We start from the raw sequence: 13,768 nt of genomic DNA, 5'->3' as shown, positions 1-13,768 counted from the left end.
TCAATTCAAAACAAAACACAATTTCAACAGTTCTGTAGAATATTTTATTCAACAAAAGGATATACTCTCAAGTAAAATAGTTTATTTTAGTTGTATGGGTGGAGAACAAGCTCACAAATTGAAGAATGCAATGCGATAGAAGAACATCATCAGTGTAGTACCCTTGAAGAAGCCAATGAAATAATATTTCTTCACATAAATCATGCTTTAAGTACTCAAGCGTTGAAAGTGTGCTAATAGCATTATTAGACATGGATGTGTTTGTTTGTCCTGTTCATTATTTTCATAAAGAGTTTCAACCGAATGGCGTAAACGAATTTTGGACCTTTTCTGAGGGACAATCTCTACAAGATATATCCCAATATACGATATATGTCAAATTGTTTCAACACGAGTTATTGAAGTACTTCCTGCGATTCATTCTGTGAGTGGATGTGATACTGCCAGTAAATTTGGTACAAAACAAGCGGCTTCAAACCTGCAGAAGACTATACTTTATTAAAATGTTCGGAAAAGATGATCTGTCAAGCTCAATAACTGAAAATGCTTAAGTGTTGTTGTCTAAAGACTTCAGGAAGTGGAAAGAATTAAGAATCACGAAATATCATCGAATGAAAACTTTAGATTCACAAAGCTTCCACCATCATCATCTAGTACGGCACTACATATCGAGGGCATATTTACAAGATAACTGGTGGTATAGTCTGTTATCAGTTCTACAAGATATACGTAATCTTAATGAATATGGATATCTGGAACTTGAAATAGAGGATTCCTCAAATTACCCCAGAACAACTTCCTCCTGGCTTCCCTCACATTTCTACTTGCCAGACTTGTGCACAGCGAAACATTTGTATATGTAGGAAGAATGTAATAGCCTATTCCAGATTCTGTACTTGTGAATTTTCCGAGTGCCACAATGATTGGAATTACCCTCTATTATATTATAGATAGATTACCTCACTAAATCATTTACTGCTTTTACTTTTTAATAATTATAATCACTCCTACGTTTAAGATCTTGTAAGTTATCAAAATGTATATTTTATCTTAGTAGCGTTCCAAAAAATGTAATGTTTTTATTAATAAAGATTTTTATAACCTTGAAAACTACCTTTTTTCCTTTAAAACTGTTATCACATTATCAAAAAAAGATATGAACTGATTAATTTTGGTTCTTCGGAATTTTGTGATAAAAGGAATAGTTTCGGAGATATAAGCTATTTTCCACCAACGTTAAACATTAGCTGCGCCCATATTTTCGGCCATTTTTGGATAAACTTCCCCATACCAGAAACTCGTACCCAAGCTAAAAACTATCCTTGGACATATAGGAAACAAGTTTTGAAGAGAAATTCTCTATACACCTTCGTGCAACAGTCGTCAACTGTCTCGTTCTTTGTTATGCGGTTATACTTGAAACAAACATTGCAGTACAGTGCTCCATCTACAATCTTTTAAAAAATCCAAGTCTCACAGCGCCCTCTGTTTAGTTTTTTAATCTGCTAGAGAACAGAAAGTAAGCGAATACGATGTGCGTACACAAGTGGGGGCTTCAGCAAATGAAATTGCCACCAAACTGCAAGTGCCACATTAAATTAGTGCTTTATTCTAAAATTATAAAATAAGTCTATCAAATGATTTTTGTAAAAAAAGCACCGATTTTGCGATAACTGATTTTTAAAATATATTTTTAAATAAATAAACGGAATAGATATGAGGGTAAAGCTTGTATACCAACACAGGATTTCCCCTCATACCTATTCCGTTTACCAATACAAAACTTGGTATACACATTTCTTATCCCCTATACTAAGGAGTGTATCGAAAAGTAGTTAGCAACATTGGGAGCGTCGGTGTGCACTTGCGAGGCTGCATAGACGGCAAAATCTGGAAGCACCTGGTCAGTTGAAGTCTTGTACACGGATAGCTGCGTGCTTGTTGCTGTGTTCCGAGTTGAATGGGAAATGTCGCGTGTGAAACGGGAAGTGGGAAATCCTGCACAATTAGTGCACCGTCAAAGGCATAACATACAATCAGATAGGAAAAAAGTGTGGGGTTCATCTACAACTGTGAAATCGGTCATTGAGAAATTCGGTGAACATTACAGCCTTGAAGATATGCCGAGATCCGGGCGAAAAAAGGGTCCCAGAAACCCTGGACTCGACCGTGAAGTTGTGCGGTTGATACACCAAAATCCATCAATGTCTGTGCGGGATTTGGCTACCAAAGCGAGAACGTCCATAGGAATGATTCGCCGTATCAAGGCCAGACATAATTTGAAGACCTATAAGAAGCAAAAACGTGCGAAACAAACACCAAAGCAGAGACAAACGGCACAAACAAGAGCCCGCAAGCTGTATGACAACATCGTAAAGTCACCAGAGCGATGTGTGTTGATGGACGATGAAACGTATGTAAAAGAGGACTCAAAAACACTTCCGGGACCCCAATATTATACTGCACGCAATGCTGGGGATGTATGTGCTGCACAGAGTTACGTTGACGTGGAAAAATTTGGGAAAAAAGTACTGGTATAGCAGGCATTCTGCTCCTGTGGTTTGCGCTCCGGTATTTTTTATGCAGAATCCACCATAAACGTAGAAGTGTACCGAAAAGAATGTCTACAAAAAATCTGCTGCTATTGTATAAAAGACATGCAACCCCCCTGGTTTTGGTCCGACTTAGCAACAGCACACTATGCTAAGACGACAGTACGGTGGCTCAATGAACAGAACATCGAGTTTGTACGGAAACACATTATCCACCAAACTGTCCACAACTCCGTCCAATCGAAAGATATTGGGCAATTGTCAAACGCAACTTCCGAAAGAATGATAAACCAGTGCGCAACATGGCGGACTTCAAGAGAAACTGGGCTTCAGCATCGAGGAAATGCACCGTCGAGACTGTGCAACGGTTAATGGCTGGAATTAAACAGAAACTACGTTCATATGTACGACGGGACACGTAAGTTGTATTTTATTTGTCATGTAGTTACATAGAGGTTCTCTGTTAATAAAAATGTGGGTTTGCTTCACTTTTCATTTTTTCTTCTGACTTTCCTGACATATGTAATGTTGCTAACTACTTTTCGATACACTCCTTATTTTTGAGATACAATTGGATTGTGTGCTTTTACCCGGGACCACTCCAAAGGGGCCCAAATTTGATGGGAGGATTTCTGGAGGGAATTTTCCCGACATTCTTCCAGTTTTCCCTGTCCAAGTACGTTAGGGGCCCCAATACATAGCGCCTCTGGAAAGCTTGTTTCATGTTAAAGAGAATGAACTATAAAATGTGACTTTCCAATGAACAGTGTTGATGCAATAGATATTTAACTGCCAGTCTACGGTTTTTTTTATACTAACAGGGTCACTGGGCCCCAGGACCTTACTCCGTTGTCCATGGCACCTATTTTTTTTTTTGCGTGTGTGTGTGTGTGTTGTAGCGGAAGTCTTGTTACCAAGTAATCCACTACCTATGAAAGGGTTATTTAGGCTTCCCTTAATGCGGAATAGTTTGGGCAAGTAATCTTTTTTCATTTAAATTATAAATCTCCTTCAACTTCAACAATTTATTATATAAATTCTTTAACACGAATATAAATTTAACAATAACAAAATAAACGTGCAGACACAAACAACATTATTCGAAACCAAATTCAACCCTTTCCCATTTTGAATGGTAATCCGGAAGTTTTTACACATTCGCATTCTACTATTTAATATTCTAAATGGAATTTACTGATTTTCTTTTTGAAAGGTTTCTTATTCCAAATATATTCTCAAATTGAATTTAATCCCCAAATATTTAACAATAAATGATTATTCTAGTGACCAAAGACATACCACTCACCAAAAACTTGCAGCAGTTGGGCCAAAATGGAAGGAAAAAAATAGATTAAAATTTAGTACTTACAATTTCTTGACGAGTCATATATCGTTGGCACTGTACACAAAATTTATTACATTCTTCCGTCTACCTTACGTATAGGAGCACTTTCTATCAAAAACTATACCGAAATCACATTTTACTAATTTTCAATTTGACGAACACAATTTCTAAGCTCTTACCCCTGCTCACCTCACGTTTCATTCTAATGGAAACGCAGTAGTTACGGGTAGATTACAAAAGATAGATGGCGTTTTAATCACTTCGAACAAACGAAAATCAGAACCCTGACATTGACCTACAAAGTCAATGTTTCCATATACAAGTTTATTCAACTAATCAGCTAATCGAGAATGTCCAAAGTTATTCGACTTTTTTTTTTAAACTTGAACTTACGAGAGAAATATCTCATATTAAATTCCTCACCTTTCTGGGTGATTTAATTAAACAAACTGTTATTAACATTTCGAAGTAAGTTCATCAAATATTCCATGCACGGCATGCAGTAAAGAATAATGGAACGAACTCACCGATGGAAATTCTTCACATACAAATCGTTAGTTGTTTAGGAGCTCCTTTTAGTTCAATGTTCAATCGACGAAGTACGCACCATAACTGCAGAAAGATAACAGGATTGATGACGGTATTGTTCTTGCTTATCCACCTGATGGTCCAGATTAATTTCCAGTCTTCTATGGGAAGGTTCTCTGGAACAAACACAGCAAACACAGCCATGGCCAGAAACACCCAATTCCGAACCTGCAGAATTGTACAAACAGAGCACAGTACACACACATATATATATATATAACATATAACATATTATATTATTGAAGTGGATTACTATTGTTACAGAATCTATACATTTCATTTTAATTTCCATTATTATTTTCTCTTGCTGGATAATATTTCTTTATAAAACTTACATGTCTCTTAATTTCTATTTTCTTATCAGCTACGAGTTGTAACCACACAGTGTTTACTGTTGGGTAGCTCAAACTTTCGTAAGGACATTGATATTGGCTATCTAATTTAGGTTGATAACGTTTCTCTAAAGAAGATTTAGCTACTTTCTTAACCAATACTTTCTCTCCAATAGGTAAATCTATATCTCTAAGTTTTCTAGAATACAATTTCTCTTTCCTTTCCCATGCCAGCTCAATATTATCTACAATAGTTCTAATCATTTCAACTTTATCTTGAGTAGTTTCAAGAATTCCTAGATCTAAAATCCAGTTTACATCTAAAGGATTAAACATTTTTCTTCCTAAATATAATTCACTTGGACTTTTACGAGTTACAGAATTTTCACTACTATTTAATGTGTATTGGACTTGATAAATATACTTAGACCACTTAGATTGATTTTTATGAATATATATGTTTTCAAAATCAATTTTATATTTTTATTTTGTCTTTCTGTTAAATTGCTTGACATGGAATAAGGAGTAGTACAAATGTTTTTAATGCCCAAACTAAATAAATAATGTTTGAAATAATCACTTTGCAGATATCCGGCATTGTCATGAATTAACTTATTTGGAAAACCGTAAGAATAAAATATGTTATCTAATTTCAAACATATAGACTTTGAATTCAAATTCCTGAGAAGTTCGATAATAACAAATCTAGAAAAACCATCGGTTAAGACTAATACATATTTAAACCCATTACTGACAGGCCAAGGCCCCATTACATCTAAAAATAGAGAATTATTAGGATATTTCTCTTTCTGAGTATAGTAGGTACCATAAGGAAGTCTATTCCTATCCCTACACAGCTGACAAGTCGTGCATCTTTGAACAAAAACTCTAATTTCCTGAAATAAATTAGGAAAAGTATAGCGTATAGCCACTTTTGCTATCGTTCTTTGGACCCCACTATGACCCCCACCTACAGGGTCTTGATGATGAAATTTAATCACACTATACTTTAGAGACTCCGGTACAACAGCTCTTAAGCCTCCATGTTGTTTACCTGAAGTTTTCTTTAGAAGGATACCATTTTTAAGAACATAAGGTTCCTTTACCTGTTCCCTCTCTAATTCTTATATTATAGCATTTAAACTAGGGTCCTCTCGTTGATCATCTCCCAATGGTTTATGGAAAAAAGGATTATTCCAGAAATTAACAAAATTCAAATGTACTTCTTTATCATCTACCTTATCAATTTCAACTATATCTAATGAAGGAGGAGTATAATCAATATAATTATGCAACCTAATTAGAAAATCTACCATATTGCGCTCACTCCGCAAGTGAATAATATCAAATTGATATCGACTCACCTTTTCAATAAGAGAGCCGTATTTCCTTTGACGTTTATGATTTTTAAGTATCCACGTCAAGGCTGAATTATCACAATAAATTGTGAATTTCTTGTGAAGATACATGTCAAATTTATCAAGCGCATGAACTAAACTAGAAAGTTCAAGATCAAAAACGCTTTTCGACCAATCTGATGGAGGAACTCGTTTACTCAAAAAGTAAACTGGTCTAAGTTTTCCTTCGCCATCATACTGGCTTAATATAGCACCATAATTTTTGGTGGAAGCGTCAACATGTAAAACGAAGGGCGCGTCCATATTTGGCACTTTAAGAACTATATGGTTAATAATAGCTTCCTTAATTTTCTCTAGTAAATCATCTTCTTCCTTCCCCCAGATAAATGGAACCGTGAGTGATCTCATAGCATATAATGGACTTAAAAGTTCTGAATAATCTTTAACATATCTAAGATAATAATTAAGAAATCCCAACATTCTGTTCAAGGCGAGTTTATTTTTTGGTCGTGGTATTTCTTTAATAGCTCTTACTCTTTCATCATCTATTTTCATTTGTCCATTAGAGAACTCATATCCTAATATCATCACTTTTGATTTCATAAACTGAGCTTTGTGTGGACTAATGGCAATCCCCCATTCTTTCAACCTTTTTAACACTTTCTCTAAAATTTCTTTATGTTTCTCAATACTATCTGAGTGAATTATTAAATCATCACAGTAAATATCTAAATAATCCCCCTTTGATATCACGAAAGATCTTATGCATTAAACTGGCTAACACAAATGGTGAAACTGCCATTCCCATTGGTAGGCGACAATACTGTAATAATCTATTTGGTGTAGCAAATGCTGTTATATTCCTACACTCAGGTTTAATCTCCAATTGATGAAATGCTGATCGGACATCAATTAATGTATACAGATGGTGTTTACCTATATTGGAAATAATAGATTCTAAGTATGGACTCGGAAATCCAGTCAATAACAATTTAGAATTAACTTGACCGTAATTGATCACTAATCTCTTAGATTGATCCTTATTAGTGACGAGGAAGCAGGGAGAGATATACGGACTACTATTTATTTCTTCAACAACACTCTGTTCTAATAATTTGTCTATGAACAAATCGAGTTCTTTCATTTTATATTTAGGAATCATATAAGGTTGAGTAATACTTGGTGAAGGATCTGTCAATTGAATTTCATATAAATAATCACGAACATGCCCTAACTTATCGGTTATTACTTCTTTGTAATCATTAAGTAATTGTTTAACATACGGTATCAAATTTACATCATAAATATTTTCAAAATTTACACTACCTTTTAATGCTTCTTCTCCAGCCCCTCTTTATCTGCCTCCTTATACTATGGATTAAAGATTTTCGTGCCAGGCGGAACATCTTCATAAACAGTACCATCAGTATTCTCAAGTGCAACAGTCTCCTTGGTCCTTGCCTCATTACGGTTCACCGCTCTACTCCTGGACTCGTCTACGACACTGGTTGTCTACTTGGTCTCACTGCCATAACGTCGAGGCCCCCTTGGAAATTTCCTAGCCTTGCTGGTTTGGGTTGGCGATGTCAGGTTACAGGAAAAAGAACTGCCACCATATTGTAAAGCTGCACCTTCAGGCCTAGTCCCCTCGAATCGATCACAAACTCTGGCGCCAATGTGTCTGGGATCTCTCCGAGTAGCCCTGAAATGATATTGGAAAGCTCACAGATCACCGTTCATTCCAACTGGGTTATTCTCAAAAGGTTGTAATTTTACTTGCAATTTCAATTTTTCAAAAAGAAGTTCTAGAGCGTTTATATTTATGTGGGCGTAATTATCCCGTAGAAAGTCTAAACCCAACAATAAATTTAATTTTGGATGGTTAACAACTCCAAACCAGGCCGTAAAACGGACACCGTGTATAAAGAAAATAAGTTGCACTAATTCACGCACTAACAATTCATTCCCTTGCATGATGGTCTCAGAATAATTAACCTGTTTTATTTTTGGCTTACATTTTGTACGAATTTCTTCTAAAACACTCTTTTCAATTAAGCATAAACTCGATCCAGTGTCTATTATACAGGGATATAAAGTATGGCATATACTGATGGGCAATTGTAATAAACTTCCATGGTCTTCCCTTGCACTATGAGAATACGCACTATGAAGTCCAGTTTTATTTACGTCATCTAAATTTTGATAACGCGGTCTACTCTGTCTATTATAGGTGTTGCTATATAATTTGTCCTGGCACTTCTTAGAGGAGTTTTTACCCGTGGTAAACAAACCTTTTCACTTTTAACTACATTTTTATAATCTTGTTTATATTTGTCATTTATTTCAAAACTTTCCGCAAAATCTACGTATTCATTCACCGTTTTTGGAACACTAAGTATTAGCAACAAATTACGAATTTCTGGAGTAACTAAATTGCTTATTAATTTACAAATTTCATCCTCAGGCATGTTGATTTCCGAGACATTTAATGTACTTAATTTCTCTTGTAAAAAGTTTAATAAATTTTCATTTTCTTGCATTACTCTATAAAGTGAAACCTTCATAAATTCCGTATTAATAAAGAGTGTGGCAAATTTTAATAATAATGAATGACATATATCACCTCAATCTGTAGTTATTGTTAGCAAGCGCTGCAACTCTTCATAAGCCTGCTTCCTACACCTCTGTAAACTCGACACTAAAATCGCTTCTACAGGAGCAATTTCTTTCACTATTAACATATCAAGTTTCAAAAGAAAATGACATACTAACATACCATCTGTTCCATCAATTACCGGTATTTCATATATTTGCTTTTCTAATGAAATACCGGTAACTTTGTGAAAATTGTTTTTGAAAGTTACAGGTTATAGGGGCTCGCAACACTGAATGTCTGCGCTCATGAGCAGGTGTATGTGGGAACGACAAGAAATTCTCCCTTCTTTGATTTTCCTGCCCTTCACACTTACGACATTCTATCTCATCGTCAAACGAAATAAGGGGAGGATCAGCCACTGCGACTCTGTTCTTACGCAACCTACTACCCCTAGCTTCATAAGCAGCCTCCCAATAATTCATTTTCTCTCACTTGTTTTCTAAATACACCAATAACCGAAAAATATATTCTCAATTAAATTAATTTTCCTCCTTTCATCCAGCTTACAAACAGTAATACAAATTTTATTTTCTTTTGCTTATTTTTAATCACAACCAGATTCGAAATCCACTTCCTATTGACCTCACGCATTAAGGTTTAAGTTCCGAGAATGAAACGTGAGGTAATTTATATTTATATGTAGCGGCAGTCTTGTTACCAAGTAATCCACTACCTATGAAAGGGTTATTTAGGCTTCCCTTAATGCGGAATAGTTTGGGCAAGTAATCTTTTTTCATTTAAATTATAAATCTCCTTCAACTTCAACAATTTATTATATAAATTCTTTAACACGAATATAAATTTAACAATAACAAAATAAATGTACAGACACAAACAACATTATTCAAAACCAAATTCAACCCTTTCCCATTTTGAATGGTAGTCCGGAAGTTTTTACACATTTGCATTCTACTATTTAATATTCTAAATGGAATTTACTGATTTTCTTTTTGAAAGGTTTCTTATTCCAAATATATTCTCAAATTGAATTTAATCCCCAAATATTTAACAATAAATGATTATTCTAGTGACCAAAGACATACCACTCACCAAAAACTTGCAGCAGTTGGGCTAAAATGGAAGGAAAAAAAATAGATTAAAATTTAGTACTTACAATTTCTTGACGAGTCATATATCGTTGGCACTGTACACAAAATTTATTACATTCTTCCGTCTACCTTACGTATAGGAGCACTTTCTATCAAAAACTATACCGAAATCACATTTTACTAATTTTCAATTTGACGAACACAATTTCTAAGCTCCTACCCCTGCTTACCTCACGTTTCATTCTAATGGAAACGCAGAGTTACGGATAGATTACAAAAGATAGATGGCGTTTTAATCACTTCGAACAAACGAAAATCAGAACCCTGACATTGACCTATAGAGTCAATGTTTCTATATACAAGTTTATTCAAGTAATCAGCTGATCGAGAATGTCCAAAGTTCTTCGACTTTTTTTTTAAACATGAACTTATGAGAGAAATGTCTCAGTGTGTGTATTAACATATCTTTGTTATGTTTACCGAATGAACTAGGTTTGATTAGGAAGTTCCGTTGATAGGTTCATGTCCTATTCTTGTTAGTTTAAAAGGTTAAATATATCAAACACATGTAAAGAAAATATGTGTCATGCCCACTAATAAATGAACTAATAATGAGCTATTTTTAAGTAATCATAAGTAAAAATGATCTAATATTACGTAATTATATTAAAAGATGAGCTAATTTCTGTCAAGGTCAAAGCAAAATGCCTCGTATAATGCAGTAAATCCTTAAATCAAAAGAAAAATGGTCCTAATTTTCCCTTATACTACTCTCCTCTGAGCACGTCTATCCATGCTCTGAAGATACATGAGAAGAAGATAACTAACCAGCAGTGGCAAAAGCATATCAGTTCAGTCCAGTTCAGCTACTGAGAGGAAGGAAGAGAAAAAGATATAAACTGACACGTAAACAAGTGTCATTAAAAGTTCGTTATGATCCTCATCATTCCTTACTCAATGTCTGATGACAGACTTCTCGGACTCCTCTACAACATGGATTTTGATTTTAAGGAAGCTTCTTCTTCTGCAATTTCAGGCAAATCTAGTAAGGCGATATCAAATTTGTACCAGGGTCAGTTCATGCTCGTAAACTATGAAAATGAGCTATATCCTGAAGAATTACCCAAAGGACTATGAACGTGTTTTTGTTAAACACCATGCAAAAATGCAATAATTATTGAAAATGTTCGGATAATGAAGACATCCTATACTACAAGCTAAATGAGATTTTTTAAAATAGTAAATCCCCACACAAAGAAGCTGCGGAGGAATCTTCTGTGAATAAGATAGTTTCGTTTGGCGAATATTTATCCCCTTAATTTGTTCACTACGAATTATTTTGTTCATTTTTATTTCATTGTAGTTTAGTTGTTTCGGTTATTGTTAGTTTGATCATGACGGTTAACTTACGTTCTTCTGCATTTATTTTTCAAACAGATATGCTCAAATTTCTTAAAAAATAACCTAGTTAAAGAATTGTTCTTATTCAATTATTAACACGATATTCTTTTCTTTCATTTCAGTATCGCACAACCATACCAGTTCAGATACTTGGAGAAATCATACAGAAGAATATGGGCTATAGTATGAATACATGTTAGTATAATCACATCTAAGGACATACACCTATTAATTCTGTTAGAGTCCTTGTGTTGGATGAATAACGTACCATGTTCACACATGTAATTTCCATACTGATATGTTGTGAATCGTACCATGTAACTGTTTAGTTGTTTAGATACTCAAAAAGAATCAAGTCTATTAAATTGTAATTTTCTTTCAAATGTTATGTGTTAGAGTCGGAAAGGAGTGTAGGAAAACTTAATTCAAATTCAACATGGCAAGAGATAAGCAACTCATCTTTAATGTAAGCCAATGGTATTAGGATGACTGCTACTTTACCGTGTTATTTCAGCACCAAGGGTACGATGTGGTTAGAACAAGCTCGGCGTTTCCGGTTTGACACAGAGTCGGTGTTGCACGGTGAGAAAAGAACACCGCGGTGGTGTTAAAGAACTATGTGAATGAACGAAATAATGTGGAAATAGAAACAACGCCATGCCGTTGTTTTAATATATACACTATGCTGTTAATAAAAACCAACTTCGCATGGTGAAAGCAAGCCATTGAGGTTGTAAACTTGATAACTATTGTTTGCCAGTCACTAGCCAAACCTTTCGCGACTTAAGAACAATGACTTAGCAAGGCTATCAAGACGGAGTATCATCATGTACTTTGGTTTACAGAAAGGTCATAAGTATATCAGTAACTGACATTAAAAATTCTATTAGATTTTATTTTCTTGATATGAGGAAAGTTTTTGTGCGACATATTTGACATTTATATGACATTTATGACTAATTATAATATTTCACGAAAATAGTTTTGTACTGTATGAATTTTCTGTCGAAATTTACAATAGCAGAATTGCTGTCATCTGTTTCTAATCTTTTTCACTTGTTTTGTGTGTATTTCAACTCATAAAGACTCTTCAAAATGGAGTTATTCCAGGAAATTTTACATCGCATTTCATTACTTTGCTGGCCATTTCCTGATGCTCTTTTATCTTAAGAGTATATCTTATAGGACAACCCCTCTAAATTTTGGCAGGGATAGCATGGTCCACTTGAAATTTCTGGAGGTGTAAGTAAGTATGACCACCTTCTTTAATTTTGGAAATTGACTAAACTAAAAATTTGGTATGGTAGTATAGGACCGGGATATGTACCTCTGTAGTTGGTCAATCTCAATTCTTTTCATGCCTAAAACATTTCTAAAATGTAAATGTTGCAGGTTTTTAATTTATTTTATCTTCTTTGATGAGACTTTATTTTCTTATACGGTTATATAGATGAGCATAGGTGTTCGTTCTCCTTCATACGAAATTAGTACATTGACGCACAGCTGTAAAATCTTGAGAGGAGAACGTTAAGCTACTCCTTAAATCTACGAATTAAGAAGAAACAAAATTTGGTAAATGTTCTCTGGAACTCGAATATATATTTTTGTAAAGTTGGTACTGTTTGTTTCTTTTTATGGCTAAAAATTGTTTTAAAAATCAGAACTTGGAGGTTTTTGACCTTTTATATCCTCTTTGATGAGGTCTTAGTGTATTATATGCTTATATAAATGCGGTCAATTCTCTTTCATAAGATATGGGTACATTGATGTTTTCCCTTTTAAATTTGGGAAAGATATATTAGCACCACTTCTTAAATTTGGAAATTGTTAGAAATATATATTAATAAATTATCTTCATAATTTGAATATATACTTGCGTAAATTTGTTTGGTCCTGCTAATTCCAAACCTGCGCTTTGGTTTGCGATAATATTGATAGTACAGGGTGAGTCATAAGTCTCCATACAAATGATGATAATACTACACTACAGTTATAAAATATCTTTATATGCAAATATATGAAAAATAAACATTAGTCTTCTTGTATGGAGACTTACTACCTAGAAAATAAAATGTAAACATTAGTCATCTTGTATGGATACTTACTACCAGGAAAATAAAAAATAAACATTAGTCATCTTGTATGGAGACTTATGACTCACCCTGTAGTTACATATTATATATATATATATATATATATATATATATATATTGTACATTTTGAGTTAAATTATGCTTTGCAAATTTTGCGAAAGCTGGTAGGGAATGGCATTCTTGAAACTGTAACCAGACGACGTGCTTCCATGAACACAAAAATATTAGTATTTCATATATTTTATTACACTGAGCAGTAAAATTTCTTCAGTATCTGTATCTAAATATGTAAAGAAAAGAAAATAATGTTTCAAAGCAATATTTTACGTTCCCCCACATGCTGTTTCGATATTACTTTGGACCTTTTCTCTATATTACCCTCCAAAATAGGACA

General features: G+C 34.2%; 1 protein-coding gene across 1 annotated transcript in view; it reads left to right on the top strand.

Annotated features, from left to right (window-relative positions):
* Positions 1-13,151, top strand: part of LOC145666531 (zinc transporter ZIP1-like) — a 162,826-nt gene extending 149,675 nt beyond the window's left edge. The window contains exon 2 of the mRNA XM_081733830.1: positions 11,404-13,151. Coding sequence (XP_081589956.1) covers positions 11,404-11,465 — 62 coding nt within the window. The 3' untranslated portion in view covers positions 11,466-13,151. The remainder of the gene's footprint in view (positions 1-11,403) is intronic.
* Positions 13,152-13,768: the final 617 nt, after the last annotated feature.

Source organism: Thermobia domestica, chromosome 12 (assembly GCF_964235325.1).
Source record: "Thermobia domestica chromosome 12, izTheDome1.hap1.1, whole genome shotgun sequence".
Lineage (NCBI taxonomy): Eukaryota > Metazoa > Arthropoda > Insecta > Zygentoma > Lepismatidae > Thermobia > Thermobia domestica.
This window is presented reverse-complemented; position numbering and strand designations above follow the sequence as displayed.